The sequence below is a fragment of the Sclerotinia sclerotiorum genome, genomic scaffold (assembly GCF_000146945.2).
Source record: "Sclerotinia sclerotiorum 1980 UF-70 scaffold_5 genomic scaffold, whole genome shotgun sequence".
Lineage (NCBI taxonomy): Eukaryota > Fungi > Ascomycota > Leotiomycetes > Helotiales > Sclerotiniaceae > Sclerotinia > Sclerotinia sclerotiorum.
In genome coordinates this window covers 1030663-1057038 of record NW_001820831.1, presented here as the reverse complement: position 1 = coordinate 1057038, position 26376 = coordinate 1030663, and the positions used below count along the sequence as shown (strand labels likewise).

The following is a 26376-nucleotide window of genomic DNA, read 5'->3' as shown; positions in this document are numbered from 1 at the left end:
GCAAGGTAAATACAGCCATAATATAAAAGTTTGCTCAGTGGAGTTTCGATGGGAGTTGATAGATGTGCCCCATAGTTGTATAGAATTCGGCAAGTTTCTAAGTATGTTGACTCTTTCCGTTATCGTTGACATGTAAATCCAACGAGCAATAACCCTTCACTGATTTGCTTGAATATAAAGTATATATACTAGGTCATAGGACCATCCAACTACCACCAACATCGTTCCTGCTGCGTTTTGTGTTTGTGTAACGTATCGCAAGGTTTCACTGCGGAAAGGGCATGAGCGATGGGATCACAGTTTCCTACACCAATCATCTACTATTGAAGTGCCATATCACTCTTTTATGATTATCTCTCTTCAATTTTCTATGTTTTCTCATATATTCAAGATACAACGAAGCACAAGATCGATTTGAATATCAAAATATGGAACACCAGAGCTTATCTGGTCAGACATTTGGCAGTATGTCTGAGTTTGATATTGTTGTCATTGGCTCCGGTATGAAATTTCTTTCTTCTTTCCATCCTGCATTACCTACATGTATAGTACAGGCGTTGTATGCAAAAACTACAGTTCATTAACTTTGTACCACGTCTTACAGGCCTAAGTGGTTTGGCTTTTGCCAGATTCTACCTCGATATTCATCCAGAAGCGAGGCTAGTTATCCTCGAAGAGGATGTGTGCCTTGGCGGCGTTTGGAGCTCAAGTAAGTGTTGTCTCGTGGCTACCGTCCCCATCCTATATTTACCTTTATATTAACTTGTGTGTGTAATTTCAAGGACGATCATACGATGAATTCTGGTGTCAAAGTGGCCGTCGAATGTCTGGATTCTCCGATGTCCCTCTCACTGTTCCTGAAGATGCACCTTTGTACCATGACACCTTCGAAGCAAAATACGTCACCAAGTATCTCGAGGAGTATGCACATAATCACATATACAACGGGACGACCCTCTTTTCAAGAATACGTTTCAGCCAGCAAGCTGTCAAGGTTGACAAGATAGATGATATATGGCATGTTACAACGATAAGTCTAGCTCTTCTCACATCAAAAGCTCAACACAGGATGATCGTTACATGCCCTAGGCTTGTTGTTGCTACCGGTCGTACTTCGCTTCCCCATATTCCTCGAATTGATTTCGGTTCGGGGATGACAAGTAGCTTTGATTCTGTGCATCATCATAAAGAGTTTGGAAAATTTTCAAAGCATCCACTCCCACGGGCTAGCGGAGTATTATACTTCGCAGTTCTAGGCGGTGGCAAGTCTGCTGCAGATATGGTCTACGAGTCAATCAAGAAAGGTCACAACGTCAAGTGGATTATTCGGAGAACTGGCGAAGGTCCAGCTCTGTTATTTCCCGCCTCTGGGCATGGCCGTTACAAGAACTCGGTCGAAAGTTCAGCAACCAGGATGAAGGCACTGTTCAGTCCGTCTCCATTTATGCCAAAATCATGGTGGTTTTCCTTGATACGTGCCATTCTATATGGAACTCGTGTTGGAATAAACTATATGATGAAAAGAATAGATGCTGTTAATCAATATTGCCGTAAAGTGGCGGCATATGATACCAGGCCGAACTCGTTGCCAGAGTTCTCACTCCTTGATTTTACTACCTCGTGAGTCACCCTCGACTATATGTGGAAGCCATACTGATAAAATTAGTGCATTCTGGTGCACCGGACCTGTAGGACTTGTGCAGCATGACGATTTCTGGGATACAATATCTCAAAATGCTCAAATTTATCGCAACGACGTTGTCTCTTACAAAGACAACATCATAACTTTAGACAATGGCACTCAACTTTATGCGGATGAATTACTACTAGGAACAGGCTGGAATACCTCTCAACCATGCTTTTCTGATACACAAGCTCAGTTTTTGGGTCTTCCTCACCTCAAGGAAAAGAATAGTGCAAGAGAAAAGAAATTTTGGGAACGCATTTATGAAGAGGCAGACCGTCAAGTAATTACCGATTTTCCACTCCTTGAAAATCCTCCTCCATATCAAAAAGACCTCTCTGCCCCTCGCACAACAGTACAACAGTTATACAAAGGCATTGCACCGCTTAGAGACAACTCGATCGCATTTCTAGGCGCAATAGACATCTCGAACTCTTTCCGTGCAGCCGAAACACAAGCTATATGGACCACAGCATACTTCGATGGTAATATATCTCTACCTCCAAAGGAACAGATGTTGAAAGAAGTTGCCTACATGGGAGCGTTTTCCAAACGGAGATATCCTACTCGTGGCGTGAAGGGAGAATGTTTCTTCTTTGAGCTTGTTTGGTATACCGATGCTTTGCTTCATGAGGTGGGCTTGAGATCACATCGCAAAGGGTGGTGGGCTGATTGGGTGGAACCCTGTCTTGCATCGGATTTAAAGGGCATGAAGGATGAATATAAGAGGATATTCGGATTGTGAGTGTTCTCTTAGACGCTTAATTTGCATTATTACTAGTCGTTATTGGTTGAGTGAGGTTGCGACTTCTTGGAATAGCGCTTAGATACTCATCACAATTGCACACTTAGCGTGATTAGAATTTAGCATAATTTTGAAGTTTTAGCTGATTGTATCTTAATTTCCTTTCCTTGTGATTAAAACTTTACCATATTATAACTTTCTCTACATGAACATGAATGTGCCAATTATTTTCCATTGCAAACTCGTGTATATACTGTTGCGCCACTGATTATATAACCAAGTCCGGCCCAGCTCCTGGTCCCAATCATCGACTTTATGAGTTCCAAGTATTTCTTCGCATTATGTCTTCGAATTATGTCTCTATAATCTCTCCTAAACACATTATAAACTATCTAGTAAATAAAGCACAACACTTTCTCGAATTTCCCTCACAACTTCGGCTGAAAGCGAGCATTCGTTCGAATCCTCTCTCCAAATCTCAACACCAATAACGCTATCGGCACAAACCCCACAGCAATAAAAGCCAAAACACTATTCCCCCATCCATACCCCAAATGATCATAGAGCGGATTAGCACTCAACGGAACCAACGTTGAACAAATCGATCGGATGATCGTGCATGCACCAGTCGCGCTCGCAGCATAGATGGTATATGTATCTACAAGGTACATCTGCACTGGTAAATAACCAAATAAGATACCGATTGCAATGACGGAACTACCTAGGATGGGAATAATCCAATGCGTATGATACTCAAGGGACCATCCGTACCAGAAGAATCCGATGGGGAGGAGAAATGCACCGATGAACATGGGTGGGAGACGGTATTCGGGTTTTTTGTCGTTGTGTTTGGCTTCTAGTTTGAGCATGTAGCGGTCGGAAAATCGTGCGAGGGTGAATTGGCAGAAGAGGAATCCGAATAGGAGGCCGAAGTAGGCGAGGCCGCTCTGTCCTGGTGTAAAGGAGTAGTTGTTTTGGAAAACGGTGCCGAGGGTCGCGAAACATATCATTCCGTAGGCGTTGCTGAGGGCGCTGTAGAAACCTACGAATGGGACTATGGGGGAGAGGAAAAGCATCTTGAAGGGACGGATCCATGCTGCTTTTAGAATATCTCGGGGAGTTTTTTGATTTGTGGTTTTGTGGCTTTTGGGTATGTCTTTCTCTCCTTTGTTTTGCTTTCGACTCAGGACTACTGGTCCATAAGTTTCCTTGAGGATGATTAAAGACAAGGAAAATAAAATACCAAACTATAGTGTAGTTAGATATTTGAGAATGCACCGTTGGGAAATAACTCACAGCAATCAATGTTGAGTAGAAAGTCCATCTCCAACTGATATTTTCCACGATATAACCACCGATTACAGGACCTAGAATCATAAATTTAACAATATAAAGTGAGCATAAGAATGAAAAACTAACCAATCGTGGGACCCTATGAGTAGTTAGCAACAACATAGATCTAAAACAAGAGTGCGACACAATACATACAACAACAGGACCGGCAGACATAATACTCAATGCAAACCCTCTCTTCTCTCTGAGTATAAGATCAGTCACTATAGCCGGACCCATAAGCACAAACGTGATGGCCGCAAGACCCATAATAGCACGAAACACAATGAATAATGGAAGACTCTTGCTTGAACCACACACGGCCAGAGCCAACATAAAACCAATATACCCGGGATATAGCACCGTCACATGTCCATATAGTTCGCTAATGGGAGCGATGACAAGAGGTCCTAAGCAATATCCTATGGTGTAGATAGAGACGGTGAGAGAGGCGATGGAATCGTTTGTGGAGTGGAAATCGGCCATTATGGCGGGCAAGGCCGGTTCGAATGCTGAGGTACATGTTGCTCTGCAATTAGTTAGCTACCGGTGTGGATTGTGTACGGTGTGGGGGTTCGTGGTAGGCTTACGCTATGAAATTTGTGATGACAAGCAGTGATACCGTTGTCCATTTGCGTATAGGAGACCAGTTTATTGGATTTTGAGGATCGACTGACCAATTTATGGTAGTCAAGTCATGATTTTTTAGATCATGCTCATGCATGATAGGCTCTGTGATTTGTTTCTTCTTATCGAGAACATCATCATTTAAAGGATTGAGTGATGATACCTCCGTGACCGTGATGTGTACCTCACCAATCGGGTCCGTACCTGGGGTAAGTGGAAGTCTCGATGACATTGTGATAAGTAATGAATTAGAATAAGAGGGTTCCTAGGCACGCCACAGTGTGCCAGATTGAAACCCGTGACGGAAATCAAAGTTACAGAGACAACTGATGTGGGAAACCCGTCGAAGTATCTATATCAATACTCAAGATATTTCACACATGTGATAGAGTTCTGTCAGATATGACTGGGCCTCTCCACAAGATACTCTCGTAAATACTTAGGTACCTTTCGTTTGTGTATCTGGTTGTACCACTCCAGCCGATAGTATTATTCAATTCAAGCTGATCGGTGTCCGAAGCATTGAAGTTGCAAAAAGCTTCAAAGGAACGTTGATTTGGTGATACATGCGACGTAGTACTGAAGCAGGAATGATTGTATTCGGTAATCATAATAGGTAGGTGCGGTAGTAAGATCTTACAAGAAGTCGTAGCACAATCAATTCATTCCACCAATATAAAGCTTAATAAAGCCGTGGAAGCCGGGCCATCTACACCGGATGTTGTTTTTGTGGAAGTAAACTGCCTCTTGTGCGACAGGAGAAACTCTTTTTCGCTCGTTGCGAGGCGAGCAGTGTGGCACAATGCGAGACGGAAACTAACTAGTACTACCATATTGTACGTACTTTCTGTCCCGAAGATTCAAGCTTTCTTTTTGCATTTGACAGATGTACGGATGGCTTAGCCAAGGCTCGTCAATCGGCTTGTTTTCTCGTGGATTCACATTTTGACCAAATGTATGAAGCATGGGTAGTTTTTTAAGTAGTGGCCTTTTATTTTATCAAGTTATTCCATCTAGAAGGGACCGGTGAAATAATCATCATCAGAGTAAAAAAGGTTTAGTGATTAACAAGCATGTTGCCAGTAACATAAATTCTAAATAACCAACATTTGCAAGACCAACATAAAGTCAACACTCTCCCAAATCAATCATGAATCATTTCGGACCTATGATAGCTTCTCCCTTTCAAATATTCCGAAAAGACATCCCAATTAACACATTCGCGTTTGGATTGTGGACTTGCGTTCATGTCATGTCTAATATTACCAGACCAGTAGTAGGGAAGCGGTGCCAGATCCGGCTGACAGATCATGGATGAACGGAGAGATTCGAGGCAATGTACTGAAACTTGTTAGTTTTTTGCTATATAATGTATGTGTGAAACTGTCTTTAACCTACATGCGTGATGTCGGTCGTCTGCTAGATCTTCGTCTGTCCAGTTGGCATAGTAGTGTTCTGGAAAGAAGGACTGTCGGAGTCGTCTCTACGAGGCGAGGCTCAACAGTAAGCCTATGATCAACTGATAGTTGGGAAAGAATTCATACCAGACAATGAAGATTATGATGGACCGTAAGAATGACAGCGAAATTGTTGTCTGGTAAAAGTATACTCTTGTTGATATCTAGCCGCGCAGCTTCTTCACGGTAAAGTCGAACGCCATGGCCTCGATTTGCTTAAGAAAATCAGCTTCTAAAGGCGTGAATTGTAGAATTGAGATACTAACGATGTATAAGCCTATTCCATGCGCGTTCTGATTCGTCGCATGGCTCTCCCATGTAAATATCATTGGCCCAGAGATCAGGCGAAGCTGTTTCAATCTCGTACTGGATCCCATCTGCAAATGGAGCTGAAGTCTTGTTAGGATAAAATGTCTTCTTAAGCAGAATGATCGTTTTACATACTCCACAATGACGGTCGATGATTTACTGTAATTTCTGGAAGTTTGGTAAAGTTACTTCGACTTGAGGTGAGCAATGAAGCCATGCCGATTAGAGTGAATGCCGCCACCATGCCGCACGTGATAATTAGAATAGCCCATGATTGCAATCTTCTGGACGATATTGATTTGAGAGACTGATTTCTGCAATGAGGACAGTCTTCATTGTCTTCGCCATAACCTTTCTCGTTGGAAAGCGACCCTCCGGTATTTTCAAACGTGATTGGATGCATGTAGAGGGTTTGACAAGCGGATCCAAATTCGAAAAGACGATTTAGATACGATCGAAAGACCTATAAAGCTCAGAAACAAAGCGGGGGTTATTAAATGATAAGAACTGGGTAAGGCTGAATTTTGTGGAACTATGCAGGTCATACAAAGCACTTTCGTACACATACTTACCTCCAAACAAAAGTTCCTTTATCGCATCCTTCACCAGTACCAGTACCAGTACACCACACATCCGGAATTTTGTAGAACTTCACATGCTTTGACATATCTATCGATGGAGTCGACAATCTACATTTAGCATAAGTGGTGATGTGTAGAGGGGTACGTGCTTGATTCGTGCTACTTCCTCATTGCAATGTCGTTAATTGCCGAATAACATGGGATGATAGATGTACATTACATCTGTATGCCCTTGCGTAGCCCTATCAGTGTAAGGACAGAGATACACATTGATACTATCAAATGACCGATATTCGTACAAGTTCAATACACAAATGAAACACCGCTCCTAAGTACTTGTTATGCTCATTATATATACCTAGGTAGCTTTCGGATAAACTGCTCCTCGAAAGCTCAAGCATATCCTATCCCTCTAGTAAGAAGGTCTTGTTCCTCGTAAACAGTATCAGATTGCGTTTCAAGCGAGCATCAAACATCGAAATAGAGTCACACATTCACCATCATGCGTCTGCAATCCTTCCTCCTCGCAGTGTCTTTTATGGCAGCAGCCATGGCTCTGGCCATTAGTCCGAGTAAGCTACCCAAAGACCCTTTCCAGTTGAATACAAATCTCAAGTCAAGATAGGAATCGAAATGGACATTGAGCTCGCCTTAGAAGCTGCTCTCGATAATGGGCCTTCTTCTAACGAGGTTTGGTGATGGTCGTGATGTTGAGGCTCGGATGAAGATCTGATGATGATGAGAAAGGAACGATGATGGGCTAATTTGGCAGGAGGCGTTTGTTTGTGGGTGACATAAACATGTTGACCTTGGCTTGGAACGGTTTCTCTCTTGAGTCAAATGGGTTCAAGTCAGAGGAGGCTTACTTGTTGTCAAGCTGCTGCCAACCCATTTGAATTAATACAAGAAAATCGGGAAAACATTTCTGCGTGCCACCGTAATCTCCTGCACTTTACTGACGGACGCCTCCTGTTGTAAAATGCAATATTTAACTATTGCAAAAGTGCATACACAAACATTGCCATCTTGACCAACATATTGGCCCCTCTCAATTGACATTGAATTATTACAGAACAGCCTTCGATTTTTTAGGATGTTCTTCCTCCCATTTTGCAGCTATCGCCACTTCCCGTGCTGATCGTTCTTTCAAAGCTTCATATAAATCCTTATAGACACCCCCAGCCTCAAGCAAATTCGCTGGTACATTTCGTCCATAATCAAAGAATAACACACTTGCTTTAAAGTCTGCAACGATGACTTGTTGGACCAAAGACCACATAGACGTAATAGTAACATAGCGATCTGGGAAGACTTCAGTGATATGACTTGCGACAATCAACTAATTCATTCCATTAGCCTCAATCTAGCAAAAGCATCTTAAAGGGTTAACTCGAGCTCATACCGAATCAGGAAATTTCACAGGCCTCTTCAAATCAACCGTGAAATTCCTAATAAAAAAACCAATACCACGAAACCTTATCATGTCTTGAAATTTCTCTTTGCCCACAAAAGGTTCGAATGACAAAAATTCCCGGATTCTGCATTGATTTATGAATTGTAAGTATGCCGAAATCTTTGCGTGATGAAGTGTATCGTGATCTTCGGCCCAATTAATTCCGCATTCAACCATGGTCGCTGTGTCGTACCCCATTGCGGTGGCTGCACAAATCATTTTCTCACGAAGAGGAGCATATGCGGAACCGCCATCGGGACTTTGGTAAGAACAGGATTCGAGCGCGGAGCTGAATTTCGCAACGGGAGCCATTGCCAAAAATGTATTCTGGCTGTATTTTCACAAAAAATCCACAAGTTTAAGCTCGGAAACAACAGGTATTCCACTTGATCAAATCAATGAGTGAAAAATTGCCAACGAAGGAACAGCTCTTCGTCCTATTTGTAGAAATCTACCCACCAACCTAGCGTTACACCAATCTACAGACGGCACAAGATCTCAGCTGTACCCACGGAAATGCATTAAGGTCGTGATTGCCTTCCTAGTTTCTGTCCAATTAGCTGGCTACAGCTATTGGTATGCGATATATAGTACTTTTATACAGCCTAAGCCCCCATTTTTGCCCTCTTTTGGTATATGCCCCTACTCCGCTAAGCTCCATAAATCATAGAAAATTGATGCCTACTCCGAATTGTAAGCCCTTTCTGGTTTCTTCTCCTTTCCTAACAACGATCGGTAGACCGAAATTCAATTCAAACCGTGCCACCGGATGTGCATACACCATTCCTATGCCAACCGCCAGACTCGGAATCTCTTTACCAAGCTCCGCGACTGTACCATACACCTTTTTGCTTGTGTTCCTTTCTGGATTCTCGAGTGCAAGGAGTCGGCCTGCATTAGCGAATAACTGCAAGCGTAGCGGAGTAGAAATATCAACACGAGGGAATGGAAGGAGGAGGTTTATAGATGAAGCCGCGTAGATGTCGCCTCCAACCGCATCTTGTCTGTCCCGAGGTCCAAGGCCACCAATTTTAAATCCACGAACGTCCGTCGGTCCACCGAGCTGAAATCTATCATTTATGCGTGACGGTTTGGCTGCAGTGCCGAATCCAACACCTAGGGGATACAACATTCCTGCCCTGATACCCGCTGTTAAGCTTGCGCCTGGGATGCCAGGAACTTTGACCGCACCACTAGATTCTACTTCCGATTTCCAGAACCCAACATCTCCTTTCAGAGGCCCCCAGCCCGCGATTTCCGAGATCGTTTTAAGAAGATATCCTTGGTTCGGCATTATAGGGTGATTTCGTTCGTCTTTAATCCATGTATGGCTAATACTGCTCTTGACTGTATCTCCTGCATCGTTGCGTACCGTGGGTGATGCATTTCCAGCCAGGCTCGTCACTTGTCTCCATACCCAATTGTATCCGACCTGATGCGTGTTGCCAACACCAGAAGCCCAGCTATATTTTATGCCACCGCCCTTAAGGACTTCTTCGTGACTTGCCCAGGGCTTACTAGTCGCGCTCGACAAAACATCCACAGCTACTCTCTTGTCGGGATCACTCAATATTGGCGTCTCAAATGTAGACTGATAGGCAGAACGAGTTCGGGTGCCTGTAGCAGCATTGACATTCAGAGTTTCTGCGCCCCCAAATATGTTGCGCCATTGTGCATTTCCGTACGCTGAACCTTCAGCATTACCAAGATCAGTGCCAGTCTTTAATGTAATAACACCCCGCTCGCGCGCACGGATGTAAACGTCAATATCGGAAGAAGTAGAAGAGGGGTCGGTGGGATCGGGTTTATCAATGAACATGGAGATATCGTCGTGAAAAATGCCTTAATTACAGATAAGTACAAAGTTGGTCAAACATCAGTGAGGCGTTATCGTACCATGTCGTCGGAGCTTATTTGTAGCTGTGCTGAGTTCCTGCAATGCTTCTGACAACGTATATGGCCCATTTCTGTTTGCGCTCAGCAGAGGCTCGAATATGCCATCGAGGAATGATCTCCTTGTGCGTGAAGGACCCAAGAGTCTAATCGAGGAGATTGTGACTGGTTTTGTGGAGTTATTGCCAATCTATTCCATGAGCCCATGAAATCATAATTGCCCAGAACTAATACATATACGTACCAACTCCCCAGTTCTCTGTGCGGCCTCAAAAGCATACCACCTATGCTTCTCTGCTATAGCTTTTTCGAGCTCTTCTTGAGATTTGGGGTCGGTTTTCAGGAGACTCTCAACGAGCTGTGTCCGGTGTACATTAGCAAATTAACCGTGCTAATATGCTTCATATGGGTAAATAATACAACTCACAGTCCCCTTTGGCCCATTTGGCGTCGTCATTATTTTTATTCTCTAACTCTACCCGAGATTATACACTACTTTCATTTTCATGCGAAGGACTCGTTCTGCCAGTCCAGATGGAAACTGATTACTAAGCGAGAGACCAAGCTAGTGCGCACTTAACTTCCTTGCCCTGCACCATTGAATCATCTCATCCCTAATAATAAACCTCAAAGCATTCCATGTGAATATTCCCATCATAAACATCCAACCACTCAGTCATTTCCTTACATCTTTGAGACCGAGAGAAGTCTTCCGATTAGGCTTTCTATCTCAAATACAGAATCTTACTTAATACACAAAAGAACACCACACCGAATCCCAAACGTTCTCCGTCGTCATTCAAACGCAACAAGGCCAACGTATCCTTAAAGTCCCAAGTACAACTTGACGTAGGACTTGACAATGGCGAGTCGAGCTGCCAACAAACGGGTACGTGAATCCAACTTTACGATTCTATTTTTACTCATTTGATGGCTAACATGTTAAAATATAGTTAACCCGTGAATACAAAACCATCACCGAGAACCCTCCTCCCTATATCGAAGCACATCCATCCGAATCTAACATCCTCGAATGGCATTACATCCTCACTGGACCTCCCGACACACCTTATCATGGCGGACAGTACTGGGGTACCCTTCTATTCCCCCCAAATTATCCATTTGCGCCTCCCTCCATTAAAATGCACACGCCATCCGGCCGTTTTCAACCCTCCACTCGTCTTTGTCTCTCAATCAGTGACTTTCATCCCAAGAGTTTCAATCCCGCGTGGGAAGTCAGTACTATATTGATCGGTCTATTAAGTTTCATGACGAGTGAAGAAATGACAACGGGTTCGGTCGCCGCATCAGAGGCGGAGAGAAAATGGGCCGCGAGTAGGACGAGATGGTGGAATAGTACTGGAGGAGGCAGCTACAAAAAGGATGGAACGCAGAAGGGAAATATCAAGGCCGGAGATGGCGGCGCCAAGTTCAGAAGCGAGTGGGAGGATTTGGATAAGGAGAATTGGAAGTGGATGAAGGAAAGGGGTGTCGATATCGTCACTGGTAATGAAGAAAAGAAGGATGAAGAGGGGACTGGAAGGGAATGCAGTGGAATTGCGATGAGGCGGCCAGGCGGTAGTCAGGCTGTTGTTGGAGCTGTGGTGGAAGGTGGTAGAGAAGGAAGAAGCTGGTTGCAGAGGAACAAATACTGGGTTGCTGGCGGAGTGATTTTTACTTATGTTATGATTGCAAGACTATTGGCAGAAGGACATGAGCTATAGATGTAAATATGGGTTGGTTCTAAGCATGGAGTTCAGGATGGGCTATGGTACTTTTGTACAACAGGTCAGCGTCACTCAATCACGGCAAGGTATATTAGGTATGTTTTGATTAAGTAGAATCTAATAAACATTTTGAGTATTTAAGAGTGCCAAATATTGTGAGTTTTAAACATTTTGGATGTTTCTGTATGTTTGATATTACTATTCTCTCTTCTCTGAGGGGAGTAACTACAATATTGTATCTTCCCATTCCAACATAGTTATTACTACTATCCCAACCGTTTTCTCGAATTGGCAATCCATTTATTCACCCAGACACAAATAACAACACACACTTCCAGTATCCATGCGTGTAAATGCAGCTCATCTTCTCTTTGTGTATCTCTCCATCAACCAAAAAATACCATGAATTTAATCTTTAGCCCAACTCCAATATGTGCAATGTGCAACATTTAAAAAACAATATTGCATTACCGCCAAAACCATAAATCTCAAGCTTATATCAGAAAGCGGGTATCAAAAAAGAAAAAGAAAGCAAATGAAAGAAAGAAATATCGAACGCCGTGGTGCATCTCTGCTCCTGTCGCGCAGGGACATTTAACTCCAAAAATTAAGGAAAAATAAAAAAAGAACCTATGTTGGCATCAACGTCTAATAAGGGAAGTCCATCGTCTTCTGTGTGTTTTGGTCGGCTCTGCCTTTTCCTCCATCTTTTCCCCTTTCATCTCATTGTCATCCTCATCTTCCATGATTAATCGATATCTCCTCACGCTTCCAGCATCATCCTCTCGTCCTCGCATATTCTCTGCGCAAAATCTGGTTGCTCTCTTGTCGACTGGCAAGAAACAATCAGGTATGCATCGTGCTATGAATCCTCGGATTCCTTTACTTGCTGCGTCAATCGCTGCGTATTCTAATCTTCGGGTTTGGTCTGATGTCCAATAATGGGTTGTGGCTGGTGGGGGCGGGGGTGGGTTGGCGGCCGGGCTGGGTGTTTCTTGGGATAGGTCGTCGGATAGTGATGGGAAGTGGAAGAATTGGTATTGAGGTGGCGATGACAATGTTTGGCTGTGGTGGTGCCGAGATGAGAGACTCGGGCGAGAGTGAGAGAGGGATGCACGTGGAGATTTTGAGGAACGTTTGGGATTTGAACGGCTGGTGGCGCTGGAGGCCGAGGAAGAGGTGCCAGAGGAGTCTTTTGGACGTGAATGTGATTTTCGGGAGGCATTCAATGACGGCCGAGTATGATGCGAGGATGATTTTGAGCTGGGCCGTGATGATGTCTTCACGTGGCTAGGTATAGAGGCAACATTCTCTGCAAAACCAGAGTCCTGACGACTTATCTTGGTACGGCGGAATTCTTGGGGAGGAGACATGGTGGGTGAATGGGGTTGCGATGAGAACAATCGTGGAATTTGTTGTTCGAGCTCGATTGGAGTCGGGTACGCTCGCGCTGAATAGAAAACTGCAGCATCAGAGTTTATACTAGATTGACTCCTATTGCTCCAGTTGATAGTGGAACAATTGGTGGTCAAGGGGGTAAGATTCCGGTGGGTTCTGGAAGGCATTTTCGAGATTCAAGCGAGGTTGGATCGTAATTATGATGATGATTTGGTGCAAGTGCCAGTCCTGACGTCCTTGGGTTATGGGCTTGCTCGGAGCATATGACGGTCTGATAGTCTTCAATCCTCTCGTAAGGTTGTAATTTTGCAAGCTCCTGGTGCCGAGTATACTTTCTCGATTGTCTAAAATCTTTTGTAGATCCCCTGGCAGCGGAGTTCCAGTGGATCTGAAAAATAATCTCCCAGTTTTGTACAGTGGGTACCTCGAGAAGATGTACTGTACTCCGTATGCACATACAAGGAAGAACTACGGGAAATACCCCAATGGTTCTCCAATAAGTCAATTCCAAATTTCCCCCAATGGCTTCACCCCAACTGTGTGCCAAGACGGCTACTCGACAAGTTGGAGATAGTCAATGGTACGTGACTCCCAGGATTCGTGAGGAGGTCTTCTTCCACCGCTAAGTTTGTTGAGCCGGTATTAAAATCGACTGGTGGAAGCGGTGGAAGATTGATCCAGAACAACTTATAATGTTCGGTGTAACTGAGATTAGATGTCGCTAGCAACCAATAAAGCCCCTGTCCCTTTCACTAGTCCTGGTTAAAGCTTCTGCTCCGCATCGGTTGGCTGCAACCCCACTCTCCTTCTCGTCCTATCTTAGCGTCTCTTTGACCTGAGGTTTAAGCTTCGTCAATGTCGAGGATGAAATGAAGCAATTGATCGCACCAGAGAAGAGATTGACACTTGAGAGAATCTATTCTATTATAGCTTTTGCCCCAAGAAAGATTGAATGCAAGAAAGGAAGAAGATTCTGTGGAAACTTTGTGCTTGTACTATCGAAAGATTCGAGAGAGTAACTCTGTCCGAGCCTTTTGTCCAACTGTTACTCGTCAATGGCCACTTGCAGGTGATCACAAAAATGTCTCTCGCTTTTCTCTATCTAACCAAACAAGTCTAAGGGTTCGATTCGCTGTAAATTGTAATCGATAGACCGCTACTGCACAAAAACGCCTCCGCTATCTGCAAAGCACGTTTGGCCTGCAGTAACTTTTGGACTTTATTTGATCCGATGTCGCCCACGAATCGGCATGTGTGAGATATGTCTTGATGGGGTAATTTGAGGCTGTAAAGAGATTCTTCGTATTGGCGATAATGGAATAAGAAAAGCTACCTAGGTGTCAGGTGAAGATCAAATGTTGATGTGGTACGATACAATTACAATCACAACTGCGAAAGCATATGTGATGTGATATATAAATGCGTTCTGGCATTTGAATGACCATCAGCCTTCGATATATATCAATCGATCCATCGCTATGCATTTCTTTTACATGTGAATCTTTGCGGTCTCTTGACTCACCAATTACCTCGTGCCAGTTTATGCTAGATGAAACTGCAGGTTTCCCAGGTTTCCTTTTCCAGATATTGGCGCTCCACCTCGGCATGTACTTCTGTCGCATTATTGTGACACGCGCTTGTTCGTCTCATTCTATGGCCAATTATCTATGTGAGTTCGAAATTCGGCGCTGAAACTCGACCCTTCAAAAGTTCACTCATCCAAGAAAGTTCCTCGCCATTTCCAAAAATGAAGAGCCTGAGTTTCGTGCCTCACCGCTTATCTTCATTTAAACGGTTCACGGCAATGCCATCTTTGTCTCTGTCTCTGGTCGCTGTCTCCCTACGGAGATGACAGCGGGTCCACGGGTCGAAATTTTTTGACCCGGATCAAAAGAAGAGATGAAAAGAATTGTTGGGAACTCCCTTGTTCATGCAAATCACGCTCTTATTGAAATTTGTACACGTACATTGAGGCGGTGTACTAAGTATGTAGCACAGCTTACAAGAATTTGTGCGAAGAAGTTCTCATGAGTCTGGGGATGATTAGGTATTCTCTGTACAGAGTACAGGTGTACTTCTTTCTACGTTTGCTCATTCAAGCCATAAGCGTTAATGGACATCACGTTTACAGGATCAGCGAAAATCGAGAGCAATGCAGAACCATCAGAAATTGTTTTTAATCATAGATATTGCAATGATCATCTGAGTAGAGACACCTTTCGAAAACCTCAGAGGAATAGGAAACTCGACAATTACACGTGACTTAACTCATTCATTCATTCCTTGCGACAATTCTTATCGCGAAAACTCTTCTGCAGTGTAATCGCAGGAGAGAACTTCACCCCTCGAATCATCAACTATTCTCGACGGGACTTCCCAAGCAGATGTCAAAAGAAATTTGCTTAAGGGAAATCGTTCGACTCTTAAACACAAGTAATTGTGCAATCATGGGTTGTCTTGAGGGTGGACATCCTAGCGTTAAGGAATATCCACTTTGTGTTGTGAAGAGCGCCTGCTTACCATCTTCGACTCGACTCAGGTCAGAAATGACTATTGCACTGACACTATGAAAATCCCTAGTACCTTATCTCATAGCTCACTATCACATGAGCCAGCATCTTTTCCTCTTCAGCACATACTTTCAAGCATCAAGCACAAACAAATTGGCGTGTAGTTTCCAAACATTCTCTGCAGCCTGCAGATCAAACTACCAACATCGCCGCCACATAAAGGCCTTCCACTTTCGACGTCTGCGTAATTATATCTGTTGTAGGTCGTTGATCGGGACAAGGCCGCTTCTTTGTCTTGCGTGCTATTTTGAGCAATCGATTCCCGTCTGATTTTTGAGGCTCATTCTTACACTGAACCTTGTCCCACATTTTTCGAAACAATCATAGCCTTCCTCATTAATCTGCACTACTTCCAAAGCCAATTGAATCTCGTGTCATTTCTTCACTCCGCAAAGTATGCGGGAAGGATGTCTCTATCCATGTCTTCGATTATCACCTCGAGATCATTTCTCATCTCAGATGGCTTACCTTAACAGCGGCTTGATTACTTTCCGCTGGTCGCTAAAAGCCATCTGGAAAGTGAAGCCGAAACGCATTGTCTCATCCTTTGCGGTGAAATTGTGGAAGATGAGGCCGGAATACAACTTCTTCTGGCATTGACAGGAACAAGGACACGCATGAGGTGTTAAAATGTATATTTCGACTGCCACGCTTTTGCAACAGCTCCAAAGTTGCGAAGAAACCTTGTTGAAACCGTCAGACAGCAAGTCACCCATCTCTCGGAAGATCTTAATACTATATCCTTCCCGGAAGTTATCCAAATGTTCGACATCTTATTGAGTCCGGCCTTCAACGATTGCACAAATTTGATTGCTCATAGGGGTCGAAGTGATAGTAGGTTAGCTTCAAGTCTTATGCCGGTAATCTGCTTCCACCCCCGAACTAATTTGTGGGACTCCTTCCTGTACTTATTTCCTACCAAGACACAGAAGGCTAGTTGGTCTATTTTGCAAGGCTTTCCAATCTTACTCTCTGATAAAGAATCCCTATTTTTGTCTTTGACTCGCTGAAGTAGTTTTCCGGCCTCGTCAAACCACCTTGATTGGCTATGAATCATGTGATTTATGGGGCCGCTTCATTGCTTACAAGATGCCGGCGCGTATTTGAGCAGTATATATATTTGATCGCCTAAGTCCATGTCAGTTTTTAGGTAAGTAATTTGTGGGTAGTGCCTGCTTGACATCTGGACCGTCCTTTCTAACCCCTAGACAATTTGCGCCAGGATTGGGACCTCTAGATAGACTCAATTGCCTTTGCTAGGATCGGGAAGTACTAACCTTGCTGTGAAGAAGGCAGTTCAATCTAATCTGTGATTATATATGAGAGGCTTCTACTTCCTTTCAGCTGCATTCAATTCCATTCTCATCTGTACCGGCACTTATCTCATCCTCGTCTTACCTCAGATACCCAACACCGTATTGCCCAGTGGACGCACACTTACTCCAGATTTCTCTGCAACGCAAATACGTGTCTACTGAAAATGTCTTTCAACGTCTACATGGTCGACTTTCTCGGCGTCTCACGAGGCATCTTCGTGCAGACCGACGAATGCGGAAGAGACAGCGGTCATCTTTATCAAGTAATTGGCGACATGCAGAACGGCATGATTCATGCACACAAAGAACTAAAACGACCAAGCAACTCCAGCAGGTTCATCGGCACGGTATCCACATCTCAATACTCGCAAGTTCGCGCTATTTGCGACTCTATTACGGCAGGACCACCGAAAATTGATCCTGTGAATTCTCTCCGTCATTATCAAGAATGGACGAATAATGTGGTAGAAATGCTCTTTGCTAGGGGACTTTTGCAGAGACCCAACCCCCTATCGATGTCTACACAATTCCAACACGCCTCGAGGCGTGTTGATCAATGCTGCTCGCCAATAAATGATAGCCGTAGCTTTGACTGGTTGAGCGCGAGTCGAATGCAAGCTCCAGGGATGGCGATGTGACTAGAAAATTTGAAAGTTCAGTTTGATTTGTTTTTCGAGGGATGGCGTTTGGATCTTGCAGGTTATAAGCAGGAAAAATATTATGGAGTTTTTGGCGGTGTTAGAGGGAGCTGGCACCTCAGCTGCAAAAAAATACATGCTGCTGCGACATGAGATGCAGAACACTTGTTTGCTCTTTGATTTCAATAATTCTAATTTATGTTCTCATGGACCAAATTTTGCGTTTACTGCGACCTGAAACTTTCGTTGTATGATATTTTACTTGTGTCTGTTTTCACTACCCGCTCTACAACAAAATTTGATAATCTAGCCTTGCACGCAATGATGTTATGTCTTTTGACAGTAGTGCCTTTTTTTGTGGGAGTATTTGATCTTGGCAAGTACGGAATGCCATGAATTATCTCCCAACCGCCGAGGTTTTTCTGCATCTTCCTTTAAATTCAAATCCACTATGGAAAGCACACAGCTGCGTAATTTGAGAACGTGATACTTCTTATTGTTCCACCATACCATATTTCCAGTCTAGATTCTGTAAGATAATTTCTAGAACTTCATGCACTTAATTGTGCAGAGAAAGTTCGTGGTTGGCTGGTAATTTCCGAGTTGTGAAATCAAGCATTGAAACATTTTTCCCAGCGTGCACCCTTGATAACGGCCTCGTCAACCCTTTGGGCCATTTTATTCAGAAGTTGAGTTTCACAGCTTTGTTTGTTTTCTTCCATATCTTATCTCAGAACATAGCTCTGAAGGCCAGTACCATGTGGTCGTTCGTGAGGTCGAAGCAGGAGAAGTTTTCCTCCCTGCCTTCTGGCAAACTTATGGTCAGTTTATTGGCTTATAAGACATTATGACGCCATATATGGTATTTTTCCCTCCAAGGAAAAAGAGTACCTTGGGACACTTACACGGTCGAGGAGAGCAAGAAAGCTGTCTCCAAAAAGCCATCAAGATGCCTTCTCCCTAATCTCCAAACACACATTCTTGCTGCTCTATTTTTCGCAGTTCGTAAGCTTATCTTTGTTAACCAAATTCGAAAAATACTGATTATCAATCCTCGAGGCTTAGTTGCATACTTTCATTGCTATAGAGCCCAGATTTGCTTTTAAATCATGCCTCGAACTCATTACATTTTATGGGGAAACTCCTGCGAGATTCTTTCAAACGTCATATTCTAGCCTCTTTCCCTAGATATCAAGCCAAAAAGTGGCTTTAGACGAGCTGTCACGACTAGGTTTAATCGTTTTCACTGTTTTTCTCGCTCGAGGGAACCTCCTGAAATTATCAGACGTCATCATCGGAATTTACCTGGTCGTGCAGTACAAATTTTAAGTGAATATGTAACCCTTTACAAAGCATTCTACTCTTCATCTCATACCTTCATTTCTGTAGTGATCTTGTGCATCTATTCATTTCTTGATGCAGTATTAATATGCCCTTTTCCTTCAAAACTCTCCTAGAAATGCACCGACTTCTCAATCTCACAGGGTCGAATTCGCAAGGAGCCCAATACAGACGCTTCAAAGAAATCGTTGCCGAAGTAGAGAGAGAAAGGCCCCAAAAATGCAGAGATAAGCATCTATACTGGATAAGTAGAATCATCACCAAATCATGCACAAACATGGGTAGAGACGGCAAACTCGATCCTATAATCGAATGACCCAAAAGTTCCGCACTGCTCGAGGAATACCTATTCCTCAGCAAAATATTCCCCGATCCCGCAGACTTTCCTTATCGAAGAAAAGGACCGGGTCAATCTTAGAAAGTCGTAAGGCGTTTACATACTAGTAAAGAATTCTTAAAGAATATACGAAGGAGAATCGATGCCATTGTACCAGACGATGATAAAAATGGACAAAAAGGTTCTTTCGATCACGATAAACTAATCATCCAACCCGAACCCATGATTCTCCACAATGGCGCATCTTAAAAAGCCAAAGAAGAAGCCGAAGAAAAAGACAAAAAGGCAGCAGAAGAATCAGATAAAATATTAGAAAGACTCCTAAGACGAAATCGATATAAAAGCGAACGAGACGAAAAGAAATATCGCATCAGAGATAAGAATCTGGAAAATCCTTATGCGCCGGGAAGAAGAGATGATGAGGAGAGTATCGTTACTGACAGTGATTTTGCGGGGAATTATAGGGTTAGGAATGAGCTGGATGATGAGCTGGATGATGAGCCGCCTGTGGAGAAAAAACCTAGAGTGAGTCTTCGTCATCGTGAGTATGTGCGTGCTGGGAGTGTGAGGAGTGATGATTCTTATAGTGAGTGCTCGGACTCGTCGATGAGTTCTGCGTGTGCACCGTACAGGAAATATTATGGCCATGGTCATGGTTATGCGCATCATTCTCGTTCACTTCATTATTCGAGTGATGCTAGTAGTGATACGGGGAAGTCTCCCAGTGCTTATAGCGATCGTCCGCCGCATTCTGCGGGGTTTCGGTATGGATAGTAGATGTTTATTTCTTGATGTTTAAAAATTAGAGAGCTAATGCTCATTTGGATACTTGACATTTGGTTGGTTTGAACTTTATATGGTGTCCTATAGTTGGTTACATGTGAAGACTGGATCGTTAGATACAGTAGCTTTTAAGGGAACGACAGGAGTAATTGTGTGAACGAAGTGAATGGCTTCAATTCAATTACTACTGTAATAAAGAACTAAGCGAACGCGAAAGAGACTAGCTCTTTTAGTAAGTCTATATAAGACTTACTACTTTCAATATGTAGCTAGCTCTTTAGACAGAATACAATTAGACATACAGGACCTACGTAATCCGTGGGTGCTACGTCTTCCGTATCCTTCTCGTACCAACAGTAATAGTGGCTCGCCGCAAAAACGAGTGACTGATTAACTTTACATATAATATGGTTCATCGATTTAATTAAATTACTAGCTTTAGCCTATTGTATCGTTCGTTGTAATTTCAGGACATCATTTCTTGAGAAATGTAACATTGAACTTAGCAGCACCAGAATCAGCGGATTCAAATAACACCACCGATAAATTGACCGTTAACAGGCCGAAACTCTCCGAAAAACAAAATTTTGTGTGACTAGAATTAGGGGCATCCCCGCCTTTCTGGTACGACTTGTACGGAGTCATTGGCTTCAAATCAACCACCAAATTCGAAAATTTTCAAGGAATTCCCTGATATCTCATGGGAAATCAAATCTCCACCTCGAACACAATGAGCATTGTTCTAGGTTTGCGAGCGGTCACGCAGATAAACCATCAAAACTGCTTATCACGCCTCATCCCGCTTCTGTGACCTAAAAAATTCAAAAACATACGAGCGACGATAGAAAACAATGGAAAACCCCTCACATAGTTCCTGCGCACCAGCCTTTATCTCCACTAGAATTCTATCCACGAACAAGGCTACAGTTTTTCCGCGTGATTTCTAAACTAATCGTTGTGTTTTGATGTATCCTATGACATAGAGCCTTGCTGCAGCACTGACAGCAAGATCTGCTCATAAGTTCGGGTCCGAGCGACTGGAAATAATTAGACGAGGGAATAGGAGTTGTGAGATCTTATGACCTCGTTAATTCTTGTACGTAGTGATTTTCGTTCGGTATTCACCGATCTACTGATTGACAATCGATCGACTGGGAGGAAAATCTCAAGGCTAAAGTTTCCCTCAAAATATATAAGAGGGTGATCTTTTCGGAATCTTCCATGTGGAAGCATGTTCTTCGCTTTTATGCAGGTCCGCATTGTCCGAGCATTCGTCTCCTGCAAGATGAGAACGGACGAATATTTTGAATTTTTATTCCAAATAACATTTCCCTACCGTGGCTAAGCCCCTAATCATCATTTAGAGTTCAGCCATACTTTTGAGAGACTTTAAATCATGGGTTTTAGTCGGGTCAGAGTATTCGGACGAACTAAGGTTCATTGCTGTTAGCCGATGGTCTTACCACAGACCTGATCTACCAAAGGTATCTATTTCTCCGAGACCTCGAGTTTCATTGGTAGATGGTATTTGGGTGATGACATACAAAGTCATAGCACATAACTAATGTATATAATAGTGTGGTAATGAGTTCTGAATTTAGGAATGGGTTGCTTGCCGGCTACCGAGAAGCAGGATTCAAGGTTATAATTTACTTTGCAAAATCGCTGAAATCAAGCATCACAATCTATTCTAAGTTGTACAAGAAAGAAAGAAAGTATATGAAAGTTAAAGACTGTTAATTTTGCAATTGAACAGTTGGCGGCAACATCTCGAACCCGAGAAATAACAATAATAATGACATGCATATAACGCGGTTACATCAATATCCAAATTTGAGGTTCCAAGTCCCAACGCTCGAGTTTTGACCCTCTCCACCAAGCGAAAGCAGATCCTCCACAAAATCGATATTTATTGGTCCCGGGCACCGGAATCACAAGATTCTAGCGTGAGAATTACTCGGTAGGTCCCACATGGATTTGTCTTTCATGGAAATTATTCATGAGGTCTCGCGTGGCTTGAGGGGTCCGTCTATCTTAAGATCGCTTGGCAAGGCGTTAGGTTCGCTCTTGCCGTGGAATCGTAGAATCAGGGAATATTAAGATGTGCCTTGGCCCAGGTACGCCTGCCTGCCTATGCTTTCTCGGTTTACCTCTTCATATGTATCAATAGATGTCGTTCATAAGTTTTCAGACCCGGAATATATCGAGGAGGGCTAATGTCTAGCGTCATCTCACGTTGTTGATGATTTTCTTTTCCTCTTCCTGATGAGCAACACTCCTTTGATGTATCATGGCTTCAATTCCGATAATGGATCTTGTCTCTCGTGATAACCACGTTCTCGGGGTGAATCGTGGAGCACAAGTGACGGGTGTTGCTTGTGCTTCTTTAGCCCTGCCGTGGATTGCTGGTGTACTTCGAATTTATGTCAGGACCAGAATTCAAAAGTTCTTTGGATCAGAAGATTGGTTGACTGTTGCTTCTATGGTATGTCTAAGTATTCCATCACGATACATGAGGCATGTTATTGATATCTTGGATCTTAGATAATACACACTGCCCTCATCGCACTTTTACTGCGATCACTCCAATTTGGACTCGGAGCTCATATATACAATATCAGTCCAGATTATCTCGATATACTTGCCAAGGTGTGCATACTTGGAACAAGTACATAATTGGATATGAAATTAACTATCTCCAGTATATTTTCGCAAGTGAGCTTCTTTATGTCATCACAATGGCTATCACGAAAGTAGCTATCGGGGTTTACTTCCTACGACTTGCAAACAAACTATATCAATTCTGGATCATCTATAGCGTTATGGCTTTGGCGCTTTCAGTCAGCTCGGCATATTTCATCTTCGTGCTATTGCAATGTCAACCAATATCTTATTTCTGGAATATGTTCGGCGACGGCACCGGAACTTGTTTGAGCACATCAACTCGAGCTAATGTTACATATGCACATGCTGCCATGAGTGCTGTAACGGATTGGGCTTATGGTACTCTTCCAATTACATTTGTTTGGAAGGTAAAGATGAATCCTCGCACAAAGTTATCAGTTGTTCTTATTCTATCTCTCGGATTCTTGTAAGTGATGACAAACCCCACTTCAACACGAATTCTTTACTAATATACCTATAGTGCAAGCACAGCAACACTGGTGCGTATATACTACATCAACAAACTCAACCAAACCACCGACTACACCTGGGAAGGAATCAATCTCGTAAAATGGTCCATCGTCGAGCCCGCCATCGCCTTAACAGCCGCATCCTTCGCCACTCTCCGACCACTCTTCAGTTCCCGCTCTCAAAAACTAGGATCGAGTCTCTACTCCAACAGCTCAAGCCGCAGTGGCAAAGACTCTCAGGAAACACTCCGCAATTCCGAAGACGAATGTTCGCAACAATTCGCCGCGATGCTGGGTCTAAGCGAGCGATACGGCGTGCGCACATATGTATACGCGGACAAGAAAATCGTACCAAAAGAAGATGTAGAAACGCAACGATTGCAAGCAGCGTGGAAAAATGAAGACTTGGACGAGTCGTTGGAAGCGAGTGTTTTGCACGGAGCAAATCAGGCTGGAGATAGTAGTCGCTCGGCGGGAGAAACTAGTCCGACGGGGAACAGTGCTCCGATTGATTGGGCAAATGGATATAAGACGACGGTTATTACTCAGACGAGTGAATGATTTTCTTTGTTTGTGGACCTTAGATACCATTATGTTTTTGTGTTATGTTTGCTGTGTTATTTTAGCGAGAAATGGGGTTTGGTTTTTTTTTGGCTCTTTGATGATGGGAAGATTATTATATTCAAACTTTATACTTCAAAGTGTATATATTTTAAAAAAAATCATTACTAAATTCTGAAATATTGTTGTCTCTTCTCATGAGTGTATGTCCTGATGCAAAACTGATGGAATTTAAGCTGCCTTTAACAATATCGACGGGAGAAACTTAGACATGTTCAATTCATATTAGTTATTTTTTAAAAACTGCGAATTTTAACTACTCAGGTATCTGACTGAAACATTTCATTGCGGATATGTAGGCACTATTGACCTCAAATAAAACAGTCGATACTACTGTGCTATCCCATTCGCACAAACAGGGACCTTTAAGTCCACAAACTATTTCGATATAAAAAATACACTTTTGGAACTACTATCCTCATGCATGGTCTCTTCTTCAGATTTTCGTCAAAATAATAAATCATGAAGATATAAAACCATCATATCTATCACCGACCGCTATTAGCCTTTTCATCCTCATCTTCATCTTCATCTTCACTCTCATCCCCATTCTGTCCTTCCAATTCAGATTCCGAATATGAATTTAACACTTCATCTTCATCTTTATCTCCATCTCCATTAACATCATCCTCACTTGACGCGGATACTTGGTCTCCACTCGGCCTTCCCATCTCCAATTTCCTTCGTTTCCTTTTCTCTCTATCATTACCCCGCCAGCCTCTCTTTCCCGTAATCGGCTTGAGAAATCTATCCGTATGCACTGCTCCGTACATCTCCTCATCGCTATCAACACGAAGAGCGTCGAGATTTTTCTTCGAGAAGTTGTGTTCGGTCTGAGCGTGATTCGATAGCTTGGCTGCTGTCTTAAATCCTTCTTTGTTTCTCTGACATTTTGCAACAGGGCAGTAATAAACTCTATGCTTTACGGTTGTAGATCCTTCATTTTTTACATTTTCGGTATCGGATGCTGAATTCGATGATTCATCTTCAAATTCTCCGAATTCATCCGGACGTGTTCCAGATTCCCCAGGTTCATCAAAATCCGGTATCATCCCTGGATGATACTCTTTAACCAAATCATTTCTCCCGCTTGCGGCAGGCCCCTCGACCATAGTTCTCATTATCATACTCTCCCCAAACAAATTTGCACATCTTTGCGTAGCTCTAGCAATGACATTCGGCGAAAATCCAACCAATGCAGCAGAACCTAGTACCTCGCTCCAATCCCTAAGACCTAGCATTTGCTTGCGTGTGTTTTCTGAAAGCTTTTTCGGTGACTTTTGAGGAGATACTGAGCGGGGCGTGGTTCCTCTTTTGGGTGTAGTAGGTCTTCTTGGCTCGATTGGTGGGGCGAAAACAGGTAGTGGCTTCTTCTGAATTCTGGCAATTCGAGTGAGATATTCATGTTGTGTTTCTCCTTCTAATCTTTCATAAACCTTCTTCGGCCGTCCTCGGCGGGTTGTCTTTGCTCGCCAGAGGTCTGGATCGTCGAGACCATTCCCGTTCGGTGTAGACTCCTGCAGTGGACTGTCAATAGATTGGAATTTGCGAGGCCTGCCAACTGCTTTCTTTACAGACGAATCTTTATTTGTTTCATCACCAGCGATACTAGTTGCGCGTGAACGAGACTCTACATCTGTGTCGGATTCAGCCTGAGAGGCATATTGTCGGCAAGTCTCGCGTGCATGATGCAAAGCCATCAAGACACCATCCAATTTGGAAAGTGTATGCCTGATGGATGGTCGTAGCAAATCTTGAGAGCGCTCGTCGTCAGCTGATACCACGGGTCGGAGGATACTTGTCTGCTGAGGTGGCTCCGACAATTCCCTAAAACTCTCTCCTTCGACTTGAACGTCGTCTAATGGCTCTTGTTGCGGTTCATCAATGCTCATTTCCTCTGCATCGTCACCTGCTGCGTGCCCACCGTGATCTTCGGCAGTCTCTTTTGCCAGAAATCTGTCTCTTGCATGTTTTAACGTGACTCCCATCAAAATATCTTCCAGATCCCTACTTAATTTCACGACTTCCTTTTTTCTCAGAGTAAACATTTCATCTCCATCGTCCGGGCCTATCTGCTCGCCTTCCCTCGGCACCTCCGTCGCCTCAATCGGCCACGCAGTCCATTTTTTAGAGGGCACAAAGCCATTCGATTCGTCTCGCTCTTCACTTTCATCATCACGAACATCGTTGGCATTGAAGTTTTTGGCTCGCTTCTTTAATGCGAAAGCATTATATAAATGAACACTCAAATCTCTATTCCGGAGTTCATCCAGAGAAGCCGCTAGACCACGTTCTTCTTCGGTGATTTGGTGCCATGTTGAAGCTGATCCCTTCCAACGATTTCTACGGGGCGGTGATGAATCCGTAAATGTCGAGTTTGTTGGTGACGACATGGTGAAGAGTCATGTAACGGAGGTTGCTTTAAATGAT

General features: G+C 43.4%; 15 protein-coding genes across 15 annotated transcripts; 7 read left to right on the top strand and 8 right to left on the bottom strand.

Moving 5' to 3' along the window:
• Positions 1–467: 467 nt before the first annotated feature.
• Positions 468–2429, top strand: SS1G_04373 (hypothetical protein; the record flags this gene model as incomplete). Its single annotated transcript, XM_001594516.1, has 4 exons — positions 468–501; positions 605–709; positions 783–1458; positions 1667–2429. 4 exons carry the CDS (start codon positions 468–470, stop codon positions 2427–2429), a joined length of 1578 nt encoding a protein of 525 aa, XP_001594566.1.
• Positions 2430–2857: 428 nt separating this feature from the next.
• SS1G_04372 (hypothetical protein) lies at positions 2858–4620 on the bottom strand (the record flags this gene model as incomplete). Its single annotated transcript, XM_001594515.1, has 3 exons — positions 2858–3676; positions 3918–4290; positions 4352–4620. The coding sequence occupies 3 exons, from the start codon at positions 4618–4620 to the stop codon at positions 2858–2860; spliced, it is 1461 nt and encodes a 486-aa protein (XP_001594565.1).
• Positions 4621–5532: 912 nt separating this feature from the next.
• On the bottom strand, positions 5533–6557 carry SS1G_04371 (hypothetical protein; the record flags this gene model as incomplete). Its single annotated transcript, XM_001594514.1, has 5 exons — positions 5533–5729; positions 5787–5871; positions 5933–6060; positions 6112–6234; positions 6290–6557. 5 exons carry the CDS (start codon positions 6555–6557, stop codon positions 5533–5535), a joined length of 801 nt encoding a protein of 266 aa, XP_001594564.1.
• A 680-nt stretch (positions 6558–7237) lies between these two features.
• SS1G_04370 (hypothetical protein) lies at positions 7238–7434 on the top strand (the record flags this gene model as incomplete). Its single annotated transcript, XM_001594513.1, has 2 exons — positions 7238–7307; positions 7361–7434. The coding sequence occupies 2 exons, from the start codon at positions 7238–7240 to the stop codon at positions 7432–7434; spliced, it is 144 nt and encodes a 47-aa protein (XP_001594563.1).
• Positions 7435–7801: 367 nt separating this feature from the next.
• Positions 7802–8500, bottom strand: SS1G_04369 (predicted protein; the record flags this gene model as incomplete). The annotated part of the gene is made up of 2 exons (XM_001594512.1): positions 7802–8074; positions 8138–8500. 2 exons carry the CDS (start codon positions 8498–8500, stop codon positions 7802–7804), a joined length of 636 nt encoding a protein of 211 aa, XP_001594562.1.
• A 352-nt stretch (positions 8501–8852) lies between these two features.
• On the bottom strand, positions 8853–10538 carry SS1G_04368 (hypothetical protein; the record flags this gene model as incomplete). The annotated part of the gene is made up of 4 exons (XM_001594511.1): positions 8853–10030; positions 10085–10271; positions 10326–10439; positions 10509–10538. The coding sequence occupies 4 exons, from the start codon at positions 10536–10538 to the stop codon at positions 8853–8855; spliced, it is 1509 nt and encodes a 502-aa protein (XP_001594561.1).
• Positions 10539–10943: 405 nt separating this feature from the next.
• On the top strand, positions 10944–11805 carry SS1G_04367 (ubiquitin-conjugating enzyme; the record flags this gene model as incomplete). Its single annotated transcript, XM_001594510.1, has 2 exons — positions 10944–10970; positions 11035–11805. The coding sequence occupies 2 exons, from the start codon at positions 10944–10946 to the stop codon at positions 11803–11805; spliced, it is 798 nt and encodes a 265-aa protein (XP_001594560.1).
• Positions 11806–12449: 644 nt separating this feature from the next.
• Positions 12450–13181, bottom strand: SS1G_04366 (hypothetical protein; the record flags this gene model as incomplete). The annotated part of the gene is made up of 1 exon (XM_001594509.1): positions 12450–13181. The coding sequence occupies one exon, from the start codon at positions 13179–13181 to the stop codon at positions 12450–12452; it is 732 nt and encodes a 243-aa protein (XP_001594559.1).
• A 546-nt stretch (positions 13182–13727) lies between these two features.
• On the top strand, positions 13728–14225 carry SS1G_04365 (predicted protein; the record flags this gene model as incomplete). Its single annotated transcript, XM_001594508.1, has 2 exons — positions 13728–13786; positions 14054–14225. The coding sequence occupies 2 exons, from the start codon at positions 13728–13730 to the stop codon at positions 14223–14225; spliced, it is 231 nt and encodes a 76-aa protein (XP_001594558.1).
• A 97-nt stretch (positions 14226–14322) lies between these two features.
• Positions 14323–14828, bottom strand: SS1G_04364 (predicted protein; the record flags this gene model as incomplete). Its single annotated transcript, XM_001594507.1, has 2 exons — positions 14323–14535; positions 14736–14828. 2 exons carry the CDS (start codon positions 14826–14828, stop codon positions 14323–14325), a joined length of 306 nt encoding a protein of 101 aa, XP_001594557.1.
• A 731-nt stretch (positions 14829–15559) lies between these two features.
• Positions 15560–16492, bottom strand: SS1G_04363 (predicted protein; the record flags this gene model as incomplete). Its single annotated transcript, XM_001594506.1, has 3 exons — positions 15560–15756; positions 15846–16042; positions 16245–16492. 3 exons carry the CDS (start codon positions 16490–16492, stop codon positions 15560–15562), a joined length of 642 nt encoding a protein of 213 aa, XP_001594556.1.
• A 764-nt stretch (positions 16493–17256) lies between these two features.
• SS1G_04362 (hypothetical protein) lies at positions 17257–17730 on the top strand (the record flags this gene model as incomplete). Its single annotated transcript, XM_001594505.1, has 1 exon — positions 17257–17730. One exon carries the CDS (start codon positions 17257–17259, stop codon positions 17728–17730), a length of 474 nt encoding a protein of 157 aa, XP_001594555.1.
• Positions 17731–19159: 1429 nt separating this feature from the next.
• On the top strand, positions 19160–20182 carry SS1G_04361 (predicted protein; the record flags this gene model as incomplete). The annotated part of the gene is made up of 2 exons (XM_001594504.1): positions 19160–19352; positions 19668–20182. The coding sequence occupies 2 exons, from the start codon at positions 19160–19162 to the stop codon at positions 20180–20182; spliced, it is 708 nt and encodes a 235-aa protein (XP_001594554.1).
• Positions 20183–22499: 2317 nt separating this feature from the next.
• SS1G_04360 (hypothetical protein) lies at positions 22500–23886 on the top strand (the record flags this gene model as incomplete). Its single annotated transcript, XM_001594503.1, has 3 exons — positions 22500–22676; positions 22894–23282; positions 23337–23886. The coding sequence occupies 3 exons, from the start codon at positions 22500–22502 to the stop codon at positions 23884–23886; spliced, it is 1116 nt and encodes a 371-aa protein (XP_001594553.1).
• Positions 23887–24434: 548 nt separating this feature from the next.
• SS1G_04359 (hypothetical protein) lies at positions 24435–26339 on the bottom strand (the record flags this gene model as incomplete). The annotated part of the gene is made up of 1 exon (XM_001594502.1): positions 24435–26339. The coding sequence occupies one exon, from the start codon at positions 26337–26339 to the stop codon at positions 24435–24437; it is 1905 nt and encodes a 634-aa protein (XP_001594552.1).
• Positions 26340–26376: the final 37 nt, after the last annotated feature.